Source organism: Melanerpes formicivorus, unplaced genomic scaffold, assembly GCF_026170545.1.
Source record: "Melanerpes formicivorus ecotype bairdi unplaced genomic scaffold, bMelFor1.0.p_v2 SCAF_3, whole genome shotgun sequence".
Lineage (NCBI taxonomy): Eukaryota > Metazoa > Chordata > Aves > Piciformes > Picidae > Melanerpes > Melanerpes formicivorus.
This window is the reverse complement of record NW_027142355.1, coordinates 35,109,653-35,130,764: the sequence shown is the minus strand read 5'-3', so window position 1 is coordinate 35,130,764 and position 21,112 is coordinate 35,109,653. Positions and strand designations below refer to the sequence as shown.

The window sequence follows — 21,112 nt, the reverse complement described above, 5'->3', positions numbered from 1 at the left end:
CAGCCTATCTTCATAGCAGAGGTGCTCCAATCCCCTGATTTTTATGGCCCTCCTCTGGACCCACTCCATGTTCATGTCCTTCCTATGTGGAGAGGTCCAGCCATGGATGCAGTACTCCAGGCAAGGTCTCACCAGAGCAAAGTGGTAAAATCACCTCTCTGGATCTGCTGGCAACACATCTTTTGATGCATCTCAGGATGTGATACAGTAGTTGAAGGTGTTTTACTGTGGGTCACTTGAATGAAGAAGGGGAAAAAAAACAACACATAGGCAAAGAGATATACTGCAACAGTTCAATTCTGTACTCAAATCTTGTTACTACTTGCTATGAAATGTTATAACATGGAACTTGATGAGAATATCTGCCAAAGTTGCTTTATCAGCCAAATACGTTTGGAGATTAGCTTGCACCTATTTGTGTAGCTTCCTGAAATGTCCCAGCAGGAATAAAGTAACTGCTTCAGCTTTTTGTGTACCCCACTTTGCTCAGATACTCTTTGAAGTGATGCAGTTAAACCGAGAGGTGTTTATTTCTTGAGTTTGGAGATCAGTTTTGTGGCGCTGTAGCAGTGACAGGAATACTGAATATTAAATTATGCCTGTGCAGCTAAAGCAAGATTTTTTTCTTAGGGGGTCATCAACACCAAATAAAATACCATGCAATGCTTTCTCTGTAAAACTTCAGAACAAATGCACACATCCTCATGGGCAGCCTTTTGGGAGTTGCAGATTTTGTGAAGAGAATTCTCCAGACGTCATGGGGTAGCTGAAAGAGTGAATCACTGCAGTTACCAGTTTTAACATGAAAACTAGGAGTAGCTTTGTGTGGAAAGTAAAACAACTGAAGGCACTTAAAATAGCTGCTCAGCACACTTCAGTGGTGTTTTTCCAAGAAAAGCACTGTTGGAAGAAAAGCAAAGCAAATCACAATTTGATTATATGTGGAGTGTTGTTTTTTTTACCAGGCTATGTTAGAGGAAGATATTTTATGAACCTGTGCTTCTTTTAAGGTTGTCACTCATCCTACATTCCTCCTTCAGGCACAATAAAAGGGATAGCTGCTGCTTGGACTCATTCCATCTCAGTGGCTTTTTGCTTCTTTTATATTTTTTTTCCTTCACCCTTCCCCCCCAAACAAACAAAAAAAACCCAAAGCAAAACAACCCACAAGGAAAAACGAGACAAAACCACCACCACCACACATTCCAGGGTATGTTCACTTACTTATGCTGCTACTTCAACAAGCTTTGGAGGAAGGAAGACTCAACACCTTTGTTACTGAACCATGCTCTCAAAAACAGAGGAAAGAGCCACCACTCCTCATGGCTGCTGCTTGTGAAAATGTAGTCGTACTTTTTGTCACCCTTGCCCTTTTCTGTAGCAACACCAATTAAGCCTTTGTGTTGGAAAGAGTAGAGGACATTTTTCTTCTGTTTCCATTTAAAATGCTTGTTCTTGTACATTAGCAGACAGATGAGAGCTGATGCCTACTTAGACAGATGTTTTATAGATAAAGTAACCCCTAACTTCCCTCAAAGGCTCCCCAACAATTGCACTGCACAGGGGAGCCTCGGGGTGCATATAGCACTGTCCAGTCTTTACAAGAATTTGTCTTGAGATTTGTTGTGAAATATCAGTTAATCCTAGGGCTGTGAAAAGCAACTAAATAAGAGTGGGAAGAGCAGCATCTCTTTCTGATCATACCTGAACTTTATGGTAACTTTTGTGTCTTCCACATTGTTGGTTTTGGTTTGTTGGGTTTTTTTCCTACTGCTCTATATACCTATGTAATTTGTAAACACTTGACCAGAAGAACTGAACATGTAACAGTGAACATTTTTCTAGAGGAGCAAAACCACCTCGCATTTCTGTTGCTCCTAGTAACACTTAGTGTTCTGTGATACTTCATTGCAATGAATAAACAACTTTCTGTGACTTGAGAGCATAACTTAACATTCACATGTAAATTTAATGTGGAAACAGACTGTGTTCTTAGAAAAAACTTTTCAGCAAAGGTAATGCTGAACTCACAGTGAAAATTACTAAGAATTGCCTTCCTCCCTATCTTTGGCAGTCTGGTGTATCTAAGAATCACAGTATTTACTTTGAAGCTTGCAGCTGATTCAGCAGTTACAGTGCCTTGCATACTACCCAATCCCCACCTGAACAATGCAGTGCTGTTACTGTGGGTTAGCTTTACATTGACTATGGGACAAAAACTGTCTTCATGATCTGAGGCCATAGGGAGCTAGCCTAATTACTCAATATGCTTTTCTTACCAAGGCAGGGAGACTGCAGGGAACAATGGCATCCCCCAAAAGGGGAAATCTTTAGTTAGGATAATATACCAAAGCATCAAAAGCAGAGGGTAATGGCTTTAACATACACTCTTGTTCAGCAGCTTGTTCATGAAACTACACCTGGGTTGGTTTTTTGTTTTGTTTGGTGTTTTAATGAGTCTAACTTTGTTCTGTTGACCCCATGTGAAATCAGAAGCTGCCTGAATGCTTGAAGTTTGGGGGCTCTGTAGGTGAAAGATAAGTTGAACATTTTGAGGAGAACATAATGAACTGGAAAATGAAAAGCCCCAATGAAAAGAGACCAATGCAATCAGGGCCAGAGTTTATATGCCAGTCTCTCCTAACTGCTTATGCAATACTGTCTTGCTTGCATAAATAAAGTGTAACACTCTGATAGTTCTCTCACAAGCAGAAATTACATGCCTCTGAAGGGTATCATATGCTTGTTCCGTGCATGAATTGGGGCTGGAGGCTGTGTGTGGGTTTTTTCCCTTTCTTTTAGAAGAGTTATGAACTCTGCCTGTGAAGGCCAATGGAATGAAGGAGGACAAAAAAAACCCCAAAACAGCAAACAAACAGAAAATCAACCAGCTCACCCACACCCCTCCAGTATGTCTGGAATTAAAATGGATAAACAGATCTCCAGCAGCAAAAATTAATATGGAACATGGATATATTTGAAAGTTGATTCACTACATGATCCAATTAGATAGAACTTCAGTTGAAGCTTCCCTGTTTCATGGTTAATAACATTTTATTGTTCCCTCTGTGTGCGTTATCTGATGTAGCGCAGCCTCAGTAAGAGGACATGGAGGTGGTCAGGCAAAAAACCAATCTATAGTTCCATCAAACTGTAGAGTAAAATAACCTTCAGTTCCATTGCCTTGCCAAGTGATTTGTAAAGTTCTAGTTTTCTTACATGTGGGAATCTGTTCTCTTTGCTGACTGCACTGCCAGAGAGGTAGCATAGTCAAATATGTAAGATGAAGGAAGATGTTACCCCATTTCTCCTGGGCTTCCTGGATTTGTGTCATGAGGGGACATACAGCCCAACACATTCTGCTGAAAACAACATTAAGAAATAAAACAGTAGAAGAATGAAAAATGAAAATGACACTTGCATATTGGTATAAAATTAGCTACCTTAAAGGGGGAAGAGGGGAAAAAAAAAAATAGTAGGTAGTGTGTTGTAAAATGCTTTTCCCTCTGAGAGGCATTCTTGTTTCCTTTAGATTTTCCCCTAAGGAGAAATCTACTTAACATTAAACAAAGCAGCAAGTGCGTGGATAATGTGTCATTATCTTTTCTTACTATGAGCAAGTGGTAATTTGTTGTCTTTCTGTGAGCTGTTACAGCAGCAAAAGTATAGAAAAGTGAGACTTACTCTGACTTGGTACAAATTATGTAATAAGAACAATAATTTTTCAGACAGAGGCTTCGTGTCCTATCGATCGCAGACCATTCCAAGCAGTATGCAGGCTCAACACGTTAGAAGAGCAGATAAAGGTATGTTCCAGGCTTGTTTTCCTTAAATAACTTCATTTGTAGCACTACCCAAGTTATGCTGCAGCCTTATTCACATGTCTGTGTTAAATAAGGCTCCCTAACAAAATAATTATTCCTGTTTTTATTGTGTCTTTTAGCTGAGACCGAATTGCTCTTTTCAAAGCAAGTGTTTAATAAAAATAATTGTAAAACTGCTGTTATGCTTTATAGTATCTTTGAGCATTCCTGATTATATCTGAGAATAGAAATACAATAATTGGTCTCAAAGTGTTTTTTAAACTGGGTTTTGTAAACAAGTATTGTGTCAATTAGCATGCAGTCTTGCTCTCATTTTTTTTTTCCCCACCCTGAGGTGAATCTGGTACATTTATGGTCTCCAAGTCGCAGTCAAAACCACATGAAGGCAAGAGGAATTAATGCCAGGCCCTGTTCAACTTTCTGATTTTATATGGAATGGACTGCCCGGGGAGGTGTTCAGGAGGAGACTTGACAGGGTGCTTGGTTACATGGGTTAGTTGATTAGGTGGTGTTGGATGATAGGTTGGACGCGATGATCTTGAAGGTCTCTTCCAACCTGGTTTATTCTATTCTATATTTCTTTATTAGTTCTCAATTCTGCTGAATACTGCTGTGAAGAGTGGTTCATCAAGTAGGAAAATAAAACTTGGTTCTTGAAAATGTATACAGAGAGATGCTGATGCACACAGTTCTGAAATTCTGTGGTGAAATTGTGGGTTTAACTAATTCTTGTGTTTGAGGGGTTGCATCTTGTGATGTTTACAAAGTGGGAGCTCCACTACCCATTTCTTGTGCTTCTGGAGGCCTAGGCAGTCAACTGCAAAGGAAGCATACTGACAGCTCTGTATACTTTCCTCTTGTAGAAAACCCTGCTGGCATATTTTGTTTTCTTCATTTCTGAAGAATCAAGGAAATAGCTATAACAAAGTAAACTGAAGGTTTCCTTTGGAAGTGTTTAACAGCTATATCAAAATATAGTCTGAAAGGTTCCTTATAGAACTGCACTGTAAACAGATGGGCAGAGACATGGGTCCTGTTCTGAAAAGGAGCCATAGGAGCAAGCAGTGGGATTAGATGGAGTCTGTAGTGAGAAATGCTAGCATAATGATCCCTGTTAACAGTGGTAGTCTAAGGAGATTTCCTTTTGTGATACTCATAACTGCAATGCTTAAGGAATTGCATATAAAGCCAAGATTCTAGAATGAGGAAATAGAAAATGTCTCGTGCAAACAATTGCAACATGGCTATTGCAGCCACTTCATGGTACATAGTACAAATTGCATTGCTTTTGTAGAATTTTAAACATATGGTGGGGGGGAAGTTATATAAAATCTGTAAGTTACTTAACTTATTGAGGAAAAGAGGAGTAAGCATTTGAAATTGAGTAGTAGTTGTTCAGCATTTTCCCAAGCCTGAACCTTCTCTATTCAGATCAATCAACTTAGAATAGAATAGACCAGACCAGACCAGGTTGGAAGAGACCTTCAAGATCATCACATCCAACCTATCATCCAGCACCACCCAACCAACTAAACCATGCAACCAAGCACCCTGTCAAGTCTCCTCCTGAACACCTCCAGCGATGGTGACTCTACCACCTCCTCAGGCAGCCCATTCCAGTGGGCAATCACTCTCTCTGTGTAGAACTTCCTCCTAACCTCCAGCCTAAACCTCCCCTGGCACAGCCTGAGACTGTGTCCTCTTGTTCTGGTGCTGGCTGCCTGGGAGAAGAGACCAACTCTGCCTGTCTACAACCCCCCTTCAGGTAGTTGTAGACAGCAATAAGGTCACCCCTGAGTCTCCTCTTCTTCAGGCTAAGCAACCCCAGCTCCTTCAGCCTCTCCTCATAGGGCTTGTGTTCCAAACCCCTCACCAACTTTGTTGCCCTTCTCTGGACACGCTCCAGCAAGTCAACATCCTTCCTTTAAAAAAGCTTGGCTTCCAAATTGTCAGTGGAAGGTGGTGTATAGCTTAGAGGTACTTGCCATAGTGGTCTGCATGCTAAAGGATTTTTGGGGTACGTGGAAATGAGTATGTATCTGTGGCAGAGCCAATATATACATCCAGGTGGGGTATTTTCCATTTCAGCAACCAAATTTCAAATCTGAAAACTCTGAGATAATGAAGTAATGATAGGAAATGATTTCAAGCTGGTGTATTGTAAGAGGTGTATTTCCTCTGTAGGCCTGAATTAATTTGAAGCCCATGTGTACTGAGATTCTCTACTGGATTGACTTTATTCTTTCAATACAGGTTCAGATTAAAAAACAACTAAGGAGGAATGAAGAGGAGGAAAACTGTGCTTGCAATAAGGGAAAACGTAGACATGCAAAGATGAGAAGTTTTGTGAGGTTGGTTGTCCATGTGGTTGCATGCTTTTTAGTGGAATATTCAAAACACACAAAGTCAGCTGTTTTAAAAGGTACAGCCTGGGAAGTTCTTTTTAAATGGAGTTTATTTTTAAATAAACTCTTTTCCAACAGCAGGAGTTTAGCTTTACTTTTGTCACTGATGTAATTCCAACACAAATAGCAATTAAGAAACAAGATACAGTGCATTTAGTATCATAGTATCAGTCAGGGTTGGAAGGGACCACAAGGATCATCTAGTTCCAACCCCCTGCCATGGCCAGGGACACCCCACACTACATCAGCCTGGCCAGAGCCTCATCCAGCCTGGGCTTAAACACCTCCAGGGACAGGGCCCCAACCACCTCCCTGGACAACCCATTCCAGGGCTTCACCACTCTCATGGGGAAGAACTTCCTCCTCACCTCCAGCCTGAATCTCCCCACCTCCAAATTCATTCCATTCCCCCTAGTCCTATCACTACCTGAGATCCTGAAAAGTCTTTCCCAGCCTTCCTGTAGGCCCCCTTCAGATACTGGAAGGCCACAATTAGGTCAACTGGGAGCCTTCTCTTCTGCAGACTGAACAGCCCCAACTCCTTCAGTCTGTCCTCATAGGAGAGGTGCTCCAGCCCTCTGCTCATCCTCCTGGCCCTTCTCTGGACATGTTCCAGCACGTCCATATCCCTCTTGTAATAGGGGCTCCCTCCAGAACTGGACACAGTACTCCAGGTGAGGTCTCACCAGAGCTGAGTAGAGGGGGAGAATCACCTCCCTTGACCTGCTGGCCACACTTCTCCTGATGCAGCCCAGGATCTGATTGGCTTTGCAGGCTGCAAGTGCACACTGAAAGCTCACGTTGAGCTTTTTGTCCACCAGCACCCCCAAGTCTCTCTCCTCAGGGCTGCTTTCCAGCCAGTCACTGCCCAGCCTGGATTTGTGCCTGGGATTGCCTCGACCCAGATGCAGGACCCTGCACTTGCTCTTATTGAACTTCATGAGGCTGGCTTGTGCCCACCTCTCCAGCCTGTCAAGGTCCCTCTGGATGGCCTCCCTTCCCTCCAGCGTGTCTGCTGCACCACACAGCTTGGTGTCATCAGCAAACTTGCTGAGGGTGCACTCAATGCCACTGTCCATGTGACCCACAAAGATGTTGAACAAGACAGGTCCCAGGACTGATTCCTGAGGGACTCCATTTGTCCCTGGCCTCCACTGGGACATGGAGCCATTGACAGCCATTTCTTGCATTGAGCTCTGTGGAAGCTCCATTTCTCAAGCAATTCTGACAAATTTCTTAATTTTAAATAAGATTTTATGGCCAGTTCATATTTTAACAATACAAACCTTGACCTGTCTCAACAGATGTCCTCTTTTCCTTGCAAACGTTTGTGCTGTTACTCTTTGGCTATAAAGCATAGTAGCTGATTTCACAGTATCACAGTATAACTAAGCTTTGAAGAGACCTCGAGGATCATCAAGTCCAACCTATAAACACAGACCCCATGCCTAGACCATGGCACCAAGTGCCACATCCAATCTCCTCTTGAACGCCTCCAGGGACGGTGACTCCACCACCTCCCTGGGCAGCACATTCCAATGATGAACAATTCGCTCGGTGGAGAACTTTCTCCTCACCTTGAGCCTAAACCTCCCCTGGCACAGCTTGAGACTGTACCCCCTTGTTCTGGTGCTGCCAGCTACAACCACCTTTCAGGTAGTTGTAGAGGGCAATGAGGTCTCCCCTGAGCCTCCTCTTTTCCAGGCTAAACAATCCCAGCTCCCTCAGCCTCTCCTCATAGGGCTTGTGTTCAAGGCCTCTCCCCAGCCTTGTTGCCCTTCTCTGGACACGTTCAAGTGTTTCGATGTCCTTCTCAAACTGAGGGGCCCAGAACTGGACACAGACAAATTATGCTAAGCAGTGATAATTTAAACTCCACCTCTAGTGGAATATTTGAGACTGAATTTAAAGCAGACTTTATACAAGCAGGCTTTTAACACCTTGAACAGGCTGCCAGGAAATCCAACAAAATGAAGCATTCAGATTTAATACAGTTATATTTTTGTTGTGTCAATGTGTTATCTTTTTCTTTTGCATCTGGCAGTCAGGACTCTCTTCTATGTACAAGAAATAAAAATCTCTTAAAATAGGATCTGTTTATGTTTGGGTGTCTATACTGTTAGCTTAAATATACCCAGAAATAACTTCTATAATATCTTATGTTACTCTTGCAGAGGAGCTGTATGTCCAGACAGAGGGCCATTAAGAGGAAGATTAAGCAAAATTGTGAAGAAAAAGTACAGTAAGTTGGGATTTGTCCTCCATTTGCTAGAATTGCTGTGTTTTATTAAGGCTCTCTAGACTTTCTTTTCTTGATGAGCCAATTCAATATTTTTTTTTTTTCATAATTACTTACATTTGCATGTGAAGAGTAAAAACCCAGGAACAGAAGCCTGGAACTTAAGAGTGCAAAATTGCAGCATGTGAAGCTACTGGAGAGCCTGCCTGTGCAATTTCAGTCACGGGTGAAATGGATTTGGTTTTAGCCTGAAGTAATTTTCTGCATCTGGCAGTTGGTGCACAGCTAACGACTAGTTTTTATTCACAGGAAGTTTTCTAGTGAGAGTTCAGACACAAGAAGCACTAAGCTGTGTTTTGGGGCTGCTGTTTTGAGAGGCTTGGTCCATAGATGTTGTTTGGTTGTGTTCCTAACTTCTGAAGTTAAGCCAGTATCGTAAGAGGTGAAAACTACTTGATAAGTAAAAGGTTAAGGTACATGAATTTTAATGTTACTCAGACTGTACATAAACACATTGTAAGTACACTTGAGAGACATTTATATTGCATTAATGATTTTGACAATAAAACACCCAATATGCTAAAGTTAAGATTTGTTTCTTATTGCAGGTAATATTTTATACAACACACAAAACAAGAAAGCTTTAACTATAAAGATGAACAAGGTTGGTCCTGATAAATATTTGTACACTATTCTTTTATTCTTGAAAGCATTTTTTAAAGCTACTTTTAAGGTTAATTTATCTCTTGTTAATTTTAGTGTGATCTGAACACAGCTATTTGTTGCCTTTTGGTTTGAAGATAAGCACCTAGATTACATGAGCTTCTCTCTCTCAGATTAGATTTAGTGTGGTGATGCTAAATGTTTTCATTTAGATTAGGATGATATATTATAGGATGCTCTACTCTGTTTTCATCTTCCTTTTCCAAAAGATGGTACTGCCTACAAACTGTTAGGTAAGTATTGTATGAAAGATAGGAAGGTTTTCATGAAAATACCTGGTTGTAATCAGCCAAGTCATTGATGTAAATACACCATGCATATTGCATCGAGTTGTGGGTTCTTTTTAATGGGATATTACTCCCAAGAATGTTTCTTTCTAGGATTGATGTTTTGTTCATAAATCTTAGCCTATAGCACATGCTTCTAGATTACAGAACTATAAAGGCTCTGTTGCTTAGTATCTGCCTTATCTCTACAAAAATACTTTGTATCTGGGACACAAGTTTGTGAGCAGTGCTTTCCTAACTCCTGTAAATATGTCTGCATGAAATAGAAATTCATGGCCTTAAACTTTCTGAAGTGTAAATGTCATTGTTCTCCTTAATTCTGTCTTACCTGAACTTTAAAAACCTGGAGAGAAAAACTGTCTTCAGGTGCCTGTTTTGACTGCTGCCTGGCTTTCTGTAGTATATGGGTACATACTACATCATGTGTCTTTTCTGTGTGTGGTAACCTGAATCGTCACTTTGACTTGGTGCCTATGTGCCATAGTTCTCAGGGATATCTTTAGCTCCAGCTTTCTTCTTCGAAGTCAGGTATTTAGTATTTTCAGTTCTCTACCCATGTAATGCTAAAATACCTTTCACTGAGTTGAAGCACTTTGAACTGGAAGGAAAAGGTCTCTAACTTTACTTCAGGATTGGTGAATGGTTTCATATCAGGTTGCACTGATTTGTTGTGCACTGTTTGATAGCATTAATGTCTCAAGTGACCCCTGTTGCAAAAGAAAAGGTGCTTAAACAAAAGCAGAACCATTAAAAACTGACTGTTAGGTGCAGGGCTCAATTAGCCAATAAAGATTTGAAATTTAAAAGAGAGCTTTGATTTACTAGCAACCACTTAATAAGGATGCCTGTGGAACATCTAGGTAGCTTTGTTTAGTTGGAGGAAGAAGTGATAATATTCAAAATGACAGTATTCTTAAAACAACCCCAAGATCTTTTTAGGAGAAACTAACAATTTGCACAGTGATGGAACAGGGCATCAAAGTTGGGTGGAGTGTATGGATAACAAATGCATACTTGACATATATTCTATTGCAAAGTTTGCTTTTCACAGAATTGTTAGGGTTGGAAGGAACCTCAAGGATCACCTTGTTGTAACCTCCCTTCCATGAGCAGGGACACTAGATCAGGCTGCCCAGAGCCGCATCCAGCCTTAAAAACCTCCAGGGATGGAGTTTCCACCACCTCCCTGGGCAGCCTGTTCCGGTGTCTCACCACCACCTTTATGGTGAAGAACTTCTTCCTAATGTCTAATCTAAATCTACCTTCCTCAAGCTTGGATCTAGCTTTTCATCAGCATAAAGACAGCATTTCCCCACATTTTCTTTCAGAATATCAGTTCACACTTTAAAACACCAGTCACAGGGAATGAACAGCAATGTTCTAGTCAGATTCAAGGTGGCATTAACCTTTTAGGTGAAAGGACCTAAATGGCAAAAAGGCATCAGTGTAAGTAAGTGTATCAGTCTTGAGGATTACTGTTCAGCTTGGGTTTCCCTGCAGTCAGCCCAGTGCACAGCAGCAGAGTTTACTGCTCACAACACAAAGGGCAATATGCTGGCATACACTGGGGCAAGGCCTTATTAACAATTGAAATAGTGGGTGGTGGTCATTGAATTGTGAAGTGGGTTCTGAACATTGTGTCTGTGTGTGAGGATCTGGTAAACAGATGCACCAGTCAATCTTCAGTTTTTTAATCCTACCTAAAGGCAGAGGAAAATCCCAGCTCTTTCACAGAATCACAGAATGCTAGAGGTTGGAAGGTACCTCCAGAGATCTTTGAGTCCAACCCCCCTGCCAAAAGCAGGATCACCAAGGGAGGCCACACAGGAATGCATCCTGGTGGGTTTTGAAAGCCTCCCTGGGCAGCCTGTTCCAGTGCTCTGTCACGCTCAGAGTAAAGAAGTTTCTCCTCATGCTGAGGTGAAACCTTCTATGTTTAAGTTTGTATCCATTGTTCCTTGTTTTTTTACTGTGCACAACCAACAAGAGATTGGCCTCCTTTGCTTGACACCCACCTGTCAGATATTTATAGACATTGATCAGATCCCCTCTCAGTCTTCTCAACCTTAGGTATTCATGCTGCTGTGAAACCATTCAGTGAACTGCTGTGAAGGTGCTAGTGGTGTGATCCACTAGGTAGCAGAAATGGGTGTTGTGAAATGCTAGAGAACAGGCTCATTTATTCATAGTTTCTAGATACAGCATTAAATGTTTTTGCCATGGGTAGCCTACGTGAAGTGTAAAGTTTATCTGCAAAGAGCAGGTGTTGACAATTCAGAGACTGAGAGAGAAAACTTGTTTGCCACAGCAGCAAATCTCAGCATAGAATTTTAGAGCTACTATGGTGCCTGATTTTTGTGAGCTGCAGTCTTGCTGGCTTGGTTTAATTTCAGGACATGTTTAGCTATTAAATGTTATTTTATTGTGTAAGTCTTTTAATTCTTCTGTTTGGGTGCTTTTGTAGCCCAGAAGACAGACCCACTGGAATGAGTGCTACAGAACTGATTTCTTCAGCACACTTCTGGCTGGTGGTAGCAATGAAGAGTCCTTTTTTAGCTGTAGAAATGACTGGTTAGTATTTAGTAGTGTTTAATATAAACTGCTGGGTTACTGTATTGTAGATGCTCAGCTGCCTTCTGCTTCTATCTATATACTGCCTACAAATATTTTTAAGATTGGCTGCATTTATGAAGAGCTGTGAAAGGATACACAACAAACAGTTTAAAATGGGTGTCATTAAGGGCACACCCCAATTTCTGTCACGCATTCAGCATTGAAATACTTCATGTTCATGCTTCTAACCTTCCTGATTTGATAGAACTTGATAAGTTTTTTGCTTTTTAGCATGTATTTGTACTCCTTGCTGAGTTGAAGCCTGGCAACAGGAAAGAGTTAGTCTATTTACAACAGCATTTAGCAAAAGAGTTAACAGTAAATATCCTGGTTAGTATCAAGAAACAAACTTTTTGTTGGTCCTTGACTGCAAGAAGAATACTTTAAATGCATCATGAAGCAGGTTTGCTTTATGAATCTAATACATTTACTGTGTGGAAAACAAAGCAAGACAAACAAACAAAACACAACCACACAACTTTTTGGCTGAGAAGATGAGAGGAAAAAATGCTATTTGGGTAATAGAACCTAATAAAAAAAAATCACTGTTCTGTGGACTCTGTTTTCAACAGCCTATAAATGAAAAGGTAGGGGGGAGGGAAAACAACAGAAAAAAACAAACCAAGAAGTCCCTGCAAAAACCTAATGCTTGTTGTCATGCATGCAACGGTGTTAATTTGTCAAGGATGCAGAGTTCATCTTTCAGCTCCCCAGAAGACACATTTTACCTCCTGTCTTCTCTTTTGTCTGCCTCATAGAATAGAATAGAATAGACTAGACTAGACCAGACCAGACCGGGTTGGAAGAGGCCTTCAAGATCATCGCATTCTGTTGTATTTAGTATGACTACTCTTTCCCTCCTAAATTAGTATGCATTGTATCTATTGAAAGATCTAACTTAGTTAACATTTTTTTTTAAGTTGTTGGTAGAAGCAAGTATTAAAATGCAAAATCTACATAGTGCAAAGTTAACTTTTTGTATAAAATCTGTATTTCAGTACAGAACTCACAGAAGTTGATACGGTGATCAGACAGAAGAGACAAGAACTGGAATTGTCCTGTTCATCCGTGCTGGCTAGAGCTGAAAGGTATGTCTTGTATTCATAGTGCAAAGGATCTTAATATAACACCTGAAGTTTGAAACCTGATTAATTGAAGTTGCTCTCTAGGTAGACTACATAAAGTTAAGTAATAGTGGGCAGTAGTGTCCTCCCTACTCTAGTCAAGAGGCCTATGGTGACAGGTTGGACTCGATGATCGTTGAGGTCTTTTCCAACCTTGGGAATACTGAATACTGAATATTGGAGGTGTTGAGGAGGAGACTTGATGGGGTGCTTGGTGCCATGGGTCAGTTGTTTAGGTGGGTTGGATTGGTTGATGGGTTGGACACGATCTTGAAGGTCTCTTACAACCTGGTCTATTCTATGCTATCCTATCCTATTCTATTCTAATTTGCATGTGATTTGCTACATTTTTGTGTGCTTGCTGCATGTCATTTTTGTGTTGATTAATTCTTTTCTATCTTAATGCCTTTTTTGGTAATATGACCAGCATAGTAACTCCACTGACTTGTGCCTCTTAACATGTCACTTTTTCACAGAAATGCAATTCTCACTATATTTATAAAATTATTTAAATCATTAGAAATGAGGCTCCATTTGCTTTAAAATCAGTCTGATTCTGATTCCATCATCCCTGTCCTCCATTTTCAGGGATTGGTTCTGACATCTCTGTAATTGTGTATAAACAAATGCATATCCTGGCCTGCATCAGAACAGTGTGGCCAGCAGGAGCAGGGAGGTCATTCTGCCCCTGTACACTGCACTGGTTAGGCCACACCTCGAGCACTGTGTCCAGTTCTGTGCCCCTCAGTTTAGGAAGGATGTTGACTTGCTGGAGCGTGTTCAGAGAAGGGCAACAAAGTTGGTGAGGGGTTTGGAACACAAGCCCTATGAGGAGAGACTGAGGGAGCTGGGGTTGCTTAGCCTGGAGAAGAGGAGACTCAGGGGTGACCTTACTGCTGTCTACAACTACCTGAAGGGAGGTTGTAGACAGGTGGATGTTGGTCTCTTCTCCCAGGCAACCAGCACCAGAACAAGAGGACACAGTCTCAAGCTGCACCAGGGGAGTTTAGGCTGGATGTTAGGAAGAAGTTCTTCATAGTAAGAGTGATCGGCCATTGGAATGTGCTGCCCGGGGAGGTGGTGGAGTCACCGTAACTGGAGATGCTTAGGAAGTGACTGGATGGGGTGCTTGGTGCCATGGTTTAGTTGATTAGATAGTGTTGGATGATAGGTTGGACTTGATGATCTCAAAGGTCTTTTCCAACCTGGTTAGTTCGACTCAACTCTACCTTAACGTAAGCATGACGTTAAGAAGGAAAGGTTTGTTTTTCTGTCAGCTTTGCTTTTCATAGTTTCATAGTTTCATTCAGGGTTGGAAGGGACCACAAGGATCATCTAGTTCCAACCCCCCTGCCATGGGCAGGGACACCCCACACTAGATCAGGCTGGACAGAGCCTCATCCAGCCTGCTCTTAAACACCCCCAGGGACGGGGCCTCGACCACCTCCCTGGACAACCCATTCCAGGGTTTCACCACTCTCATGGTGAAGAACCTCCTCCTCACATCCAGCCTGAATCTCCCCACCTCCAGCTTCATTCCATTCCCCCTAGTCCTATCACTACCTGAGATCCTGAGAAGTCCTTCCCCTGCCTTCCTGTAGGCCCCCTTCAGATACTGGAAGGCGACAATTAGGTCACCTGGGAGCCTTCTCCTCTGCAGACTGTACAGCCCCAACTCCTTCAGTCTGTCCTCATAGGAGAGGTGCTCCAGCCCTCTGATCATCCTCGTGGCCCTTCTCTGGACACGTTCCAGCACCTCCACATCCCTCTTGTAATAGGGGCTCCAGAACTGGACACAGTACTCCAGGTGGGGTCTCACCAGGGCTGAGTAGAGGGGGAGGATCACCTCCCTCGACCTGCTAGCCACACTTCTCCCGAACTTTTCTCCCCAACCGTGATGAGCTTGGAAATGTCAAGGTTGCCTAATGTTACGGTTTTGTGCATTGCTTCTAAAACTTGCTCCAAACAGGTAAAAGGACAAATGTTCATGCTTTTGCTTTTCCAGAGTCCCTTTGATGTCTTATGGAGCTGAAGCTGAGACCTTTCTTTTCACTTCTGCTGCAGTGGCAGGGACAGTTCTTCCAACAAATGTCACGCCTTTGGAAAACTTTGGTAAACTTTTTTTTGGTAAGTTTTACTTATAGCTCACATGGAGTATTGTCAAAATATGAGTCTTGGAAACCAGTGTGGGGGGGACACAAAAGTAAAAATCTGGTCTGATTCAGTTTGGTACTGTTTCAAAACCAGCTAGTTTCTTTTTTAAATTGGAATATGAGCCAGCCACCCCAAAACTTGTTAAACTTATCTCACCTCTGCATTCCCCAGTGAAAAATGAATAGGTTCCTTCCTTGTTCAGCAGAGTAACTGCTGGTAAACCACCACAGAATCAGTAAGGTTGGAAAAGACCTCAGAGGTCATCAAGTCCAACCTGTCACCCAACACCTCATGACTACTAAACCATGGCTTCAAGTGCCACATCCAATCCCTTTTTGAACACCTCCAGGGACGGTGACTCCACCACCTCCCTGGACAGCCCATTCCAATGGCCAGCAACTCTTTCTGTGAAGAACTTTCTCCTCACCTCAAGCCTAAACTTCCCCTGGCACAGCTTGAGACTATGTCCTCTTGTTCTGGTGCTGGTTCCCTGGGAGAAGAGACCAGCCCCCACCTGGCTACAACCTCCCTCCGGGTAGTTGGAGACAGCAGTAAGGTCTCCCCTGAGTCTCCGGGGAGACTGTGGCAGTCACCTAGAACTCCTTTGGAAGTTCTTTCCCACACACATTATTTTCTTTTAAATACATAGATCCTTCTGTGCAATTGATACTGTTGGTTTTCATTACCTTAGCTGGTAACTTGTTCAGTGGACCTCCAGGTGCTTGTGGAGTTAGCTGTTAGATTATTACACTGGGTAGACAGTGGTACAATTTTCATTCTGCTAACAAAGTAGCAAGTGGTAGAAAGAGGCTTTTGTGCTGGTACTTGTCTAATGCCTATCTTGGTTTTAGATAATCTGTTTAAGAATACATTAAACAAATAGTTCAGTGCAGCAAAATTCCATCTTTTTTAGCAAGTTTCCATTCATTTGTGTACGAAATTGAAGCTGTAAAAAGGAATTCATGGCAGCACCAAATTCTTGATGCCTTTTGAAACCTACACAAAGTGTGAAACTACTGGATGTCTCAAGGAATTAATTTGGTTCTGAAAATGAGTATTACATTCAAGTATATTTACTTAATTATTATTAATCTGCAATTTCTGAGCTGTCCCTCATAAGCTTTCATAGGTATCAAGAATCTCTTTTCCTTCACAGTGAATATAATCCTTAGCTTACCTATGAAGACTTCTGTGAAATTGTGGACAGCAGGAAATAAATTAATAGTGTCAACCCAAGGATTTCTGTGCTGCTGTGTACAACTTTAATCTTCCTTCTTACAGCTTTAGTTTTTTGATCCCCCTAGGCTGCCCTAAAACTTGCACTCTATTCAGCTTGTTAGTTCAAGTCCAGTTTGCCGTGGGGTTTCTCTTACAAATAGTGAATTAGTTTGCATTGTCTGGAATTTTAGAGAGGAATGCTGTCGCTGCTGCTTCAGATCAACTGCTTCCTGTGTTATCATCCATTGATAACCATTTACAAATGTCACTTTCTGGAGTACTGAGGCTTCACTGCCAATAGGGCAGCATTACACAACAACAGGAACTGCTACATGCTGAGGGTGTTGTGTGGCTAACTCTTATCATAACAGCTTCAATGCTGGCTATCTTTGAACAGCAATATCAATAGCATTTTCATTGTAAATGCTGTTGCTGTCCACGTAACCATGCCAGGACTGCTTCTAAACTGTGTATTTAGATGTCTAATGTGTCGCTTTGTTAGCTTGCTTCTGTTCTTTAAAAACAAACAAACAAAACCCAAAAAAAAAACCCCAAGGACTGCATTAAAATTTGAAAACAAAAGAGGTGTGGGTGGGAGGGGAACCCAAACACCACAAAATTATGACAGCATTTTCTACTGAATCTTAAATTGCATGATTTAAAGAGATCTGTTCAACTGAGGAAGGTAAGTTTGTTATTAACCACGTCTGGATAAATGGTTATCATTAAACTTTAATGTGTTCTGCTTTCATCAGAATCTTTAGGCAAAGGACATGCTGTTGCATGTACCCAGGAAGGAGAAGAGAAAAAGCAAGCTTCTGGTTCGTCTGGTACCCGAGGAACTAGAAGGAAATCCGTTAATACTACTCCTACAAGAAGGTCTGCACGAAACAGCAAAACTGAGACCCTGAGTCAGTCTCGGAGCTCCCCTCGCTCAAGCAGCTCTGCGTGCGGTGCCCCTGACGGCAGTAACTCATCCCTGAATAAATCTCCTTCAGAGTCAGAGAAGCCTCCTCCGAGACGGAAGTCTAAGAGGGCAGTCAGACAGAAAGCACCTGTCGTTAAAAAGAAGCTGAGGAGATCTGCACGTTCTGAAAAGTCATCCAGCGACTCTGTGGAAGAGGATGACGCGGCTGAGTCTGAAGCAGTTGTAGCTGTAGGTGAAGAGCAGCAGTCAGACAATGACAGCGATGGTGCGAGCCTTCTGCAGAAACATACTGCGGAAACTGAATCTGCTAATGGTTTGGAAAGCCGTGGCGAGCACGCAGAAACGGAGGAAACCGCAGTAGGATGTGACAAAGGTGAAGATAATTCAGGCAACGTGGATGTAAGCTTTTCTGTCCAAGAGTCTCCTGTACTAACTTCAGGGGATGAAAGTCAGGAATATGATGTAAAAGGAGTTAGTGAAAAAGAGTCTCCTGTGCTAGCTTCAGGGGATGAAAGTCAGGAATATGATGTAAAAGGAGTTAGTGAAAAAGAGTCTCCTGTACTAACTTCAGGGGATGAAAGTCAGGAATTTGACGTAAAAGGAGTTAGTGAAAAAGAGTCTCCTGTGCTAGCTTCAGGGGATGAAAGTCAGGAATATGACGTAAAAGGAGTTAGTGAAAAAGAGTCTCCTGTACTAACTTCAGGGGATGAAAGTCAGGAATATGATGTAAAAGGAGTTAGTGAAAAAACTGTTTGTCCTACAAATGAGGAGGTCTGTGAAAACGCTCTTGAACAAGCAGAAACAGTGGCTAGTCCCAGAGATGAAGTATGTGATGATGCAACTTCTGAAACAGTAGATCAGACACTGTGTAGTTCTCAGAGTGAGTTGATGGAGAATGTAGAAACTCCAACAAAAATAGATCAATCTGTAGCTAGTCCAGAAAATGAACTCTTGGAAGATCCAGAACCTTTGGGAAAAGACCAGCCACTAGAGAGCCCCAGAAGTGAATCACCTAAGCACCCAGAAACCATAGAAACAGATTATTCTGAGGCTGAAGAAAAAGCAGTAGTAGACTGTACAAATACAGATACTCAAAACATAAAAACTATTCAGGATGAAGAGCCAGCTACGTTAATCTGCAGTACACCTATGGACAGTACATCAGAAGAGTCCTTAAAGGAACATACCATGCCAGAAAGTGAAGAGGGTGGAACTCCAGAGTCACCTCAGGTAAATGCTGAAAATAAACATTTTGATGAAGATGACAATGAAATGATACCAATGGATTGTGACTCATTTTGCAGTGACCAGAATGAACCTCAGATTGAGCAGTTACCACCAGCTGGAAGTACAGAGGAAGAAGTGAGCTCTTTACAAAGAGATGTGGGAGACTGTGCATCAGTTTCAGGACTCTCTGATGGAAAAGAGGAAACTGTAACTCAAGAGGAAACTGTAATTCAAGACAGAGAGTGCCAGTCAGAACTCAAAAAAGATAAAAAGATTCGAACTAGGAAGTCTAGATTTCACTCTCCATCAACAACCTGGTCTCCCTCTAGGAAAGAGGGCAGGAAATCTCAGTCACCGTCCCCTAAAAGGGAGATGACCGGAGACTCACGATCACCCAAAAAAGAAACGGACAGGGAGGGAAGAAGATCCTCATCTTGGTCACCAAAGAGAGAGACGGTCAGAGATGAGAAAAAAACACCATCTCGATCTCCCAAAAGAGAAACTGCCAGGGAAAGCAGGAGATCATCTTCTCGGTCAAGAACTAAGGATTCATCTCCAAGGCAAAAGTCAAGATCTCGAAGCAGTGATCGGGATAGTCAAAGAAGAGATCGTGACAGGGAAAGAAGAAGTAGGAGGTGGTCCAGGTCGCGGTCACGATCTAGATCAAGATCACGATCTAGGACAAGAAACAGAGGTTCTTCCTTCTCTAGAAATGAGAGGGACAGTCATTCACCTCGATGGAAAGAGAGATGGACAAATGACAACTGGAGGTGTCCCAGAGGAAATGATCGCTGCAGAAGAAGTGATCAAGAAAAACAGAATGAAAGTCTTAAAAAAGAGAAGGACAACACAGAAAAGAGCAATGATGATCAGAATTCTTCAGAGAAGCGGAGGAATGATTGCCCAGACTGGGTAATGGAAAGGATAAACTCTGTTCCAGAGGTCAGGAACAGAGAGAGAGAGAAACCACACTGGGAAGACAGCAGGCATGATAATTCAGGCCAGTCCTGGAATAAAAACTTTGGTTCTGGTTGGATTCCGAATCGAGGGAGAGGTCATCGTGGCCGAGGTGGGCGTGGAAGAGGTGGTTTCATGTATGGAGACCGGAATGAAAATCACTGGCAAAACAGAAAACCTCTCTCAGGGAATGCAAATGGTTCTGGGAATGAAACATCCAGGTTCCCAGAGCATCAGCCATACAAGCGTAAGAATGAACAAGATTATTCTTTCGACACGCCTGCTGACAGATCTGGGTGGACGTCTGCATCCAGCTGGGCTGTAAGAAAGACTTTACCTGCTGATGTGCAGAATTACTATTCCAGAAGGGGACGCAATTCCTCAAGCCCACAGTCTGGATGGGGAATGAGGCAAGAAGAGGAGACACCTGAACAAGGTATTCATCGCTTTAAAAGATAGTAGCTGAGTCACAGCTTCAGCACCCAAGTAAACTCCTCCCCACCCTGACCTATCAAGTTAATTAGTTCTTCAGAATAATTCAGGGTGAATCTAGAGGCTGTCTTGGCAGTATGGAGGTTTGCAGGTGTGGGGTTTGGGGATTTCTTGTGTTTTGATTACTTTCTGGGTTAGCCTAAAGTTAGATGTAATTTAAGGACTATGAATTTGAGGAGTGCTACTTTCAGTAAAGCAGTTTGGTTGAAGAAAAAGCAAGTTTTCTTCCTGCTTATTGTCAGCATCTGCACACCTTTTAAAAAGGGGAGTTTTTTCCAGGGAGACTTGCATTTCACAGAATCACAGAATGCTAGAGGTTGGAAGGCACCTCCAGAGATCTTTGAGTCCAACCCCCCCTGCCAAAAGCAGGATCACCTAGGGGAGTCCACACAGGAATGCATCCTGGTGGGTATTGAAAGCCTCCAGAGAAGGAGACTCCACAACCTCCCTGGGCAGCCTGTTCCAGTGCTCAGTCACACTCACATTAAAGAAGTTTCTCCTCATGTTGAGGTGAAACCTTCTATGTTTAAGTTTGCATCCCTTGTTGTCTTATTACTGTGCACAACCACCAAAAAGAGCTTGGCCCCCTCCGCTTGACACCAACCCTTCAGATGTTTATAGACATTGATGAGATCCCCTTTCAGTCTTCTCAAGAATAAACAGCCCAGGTCTCTCAGTCTCTCCTCATAGGGGAGATGTTGAAGTCTGCTAATCATCCTCGTGGATCTAGCAGATCCCTGTCTCTCCTGAACTGGGGAGCCCAAAACTGGACACAGGACTCCAGGTGTGGTCTCATCAGGGCTGAGTAGGAGGGGGAGGGGGAGAAGAACCTCCCTAGACCTATGCAGACCCCCCCAGTAGATTCTGGTTTAGATTAAAAAGGTAACTGCCCTGATAGAAATCAACTTTTCAAAGAAAGGG

General features: G+C 42.4%; 1 protein-coding gene across 4 annotated transcripts in view; it reads left to right on the top strand.

Moving 5' to 3' along the window:
* The window catches only part of SCAF11 (SR-related CTD associated factor 11), a 59,461-nt gene that overhangs the window by 29,048 nt on the left and 9,301 nt on the right, over positions 1 to 21,112 (top strand). For all 4 annotated transcript variants that reach the window (XM_068170330.1, XM_068170332.1, XM_068170333.1 and 1 more), the window contains 8 exons: positions 3,729 to 3,806; positions 6,078 to 6,175; positions 8,404 to 8,471; positions 9,077 to 9,132; positions 11,943 to 12,049; positions 13,090 to 13,179; positions 15,221 to 15,342; positions 17,343 to 20,135. In XM_068170330.1, coding sequence (XP_068026431.1) covers positions 3,729 to 3,806; positions 6,078 to 6,175; positions 8,404 to 8,471; positions 9,077 to 9,132; positions 11,943 to 12,049; positions 13,090 to 13,179; positions 15,221 to 15,342; positions 17,343 to 20,135 — 3,412 coding nt within the window. The remainder of the gene's footprint in view (positions 1 to 3,728; positions 3,807 to 6,077; positions 6,176 to 8,403; positions 8,472 to 9,076; positions 9,133 to 11,942; positions 12,050 to 13,089; positions 13,180 to 15,220; positions 15,343 to 17,342; positions 20,136 to 21,112) is intronic.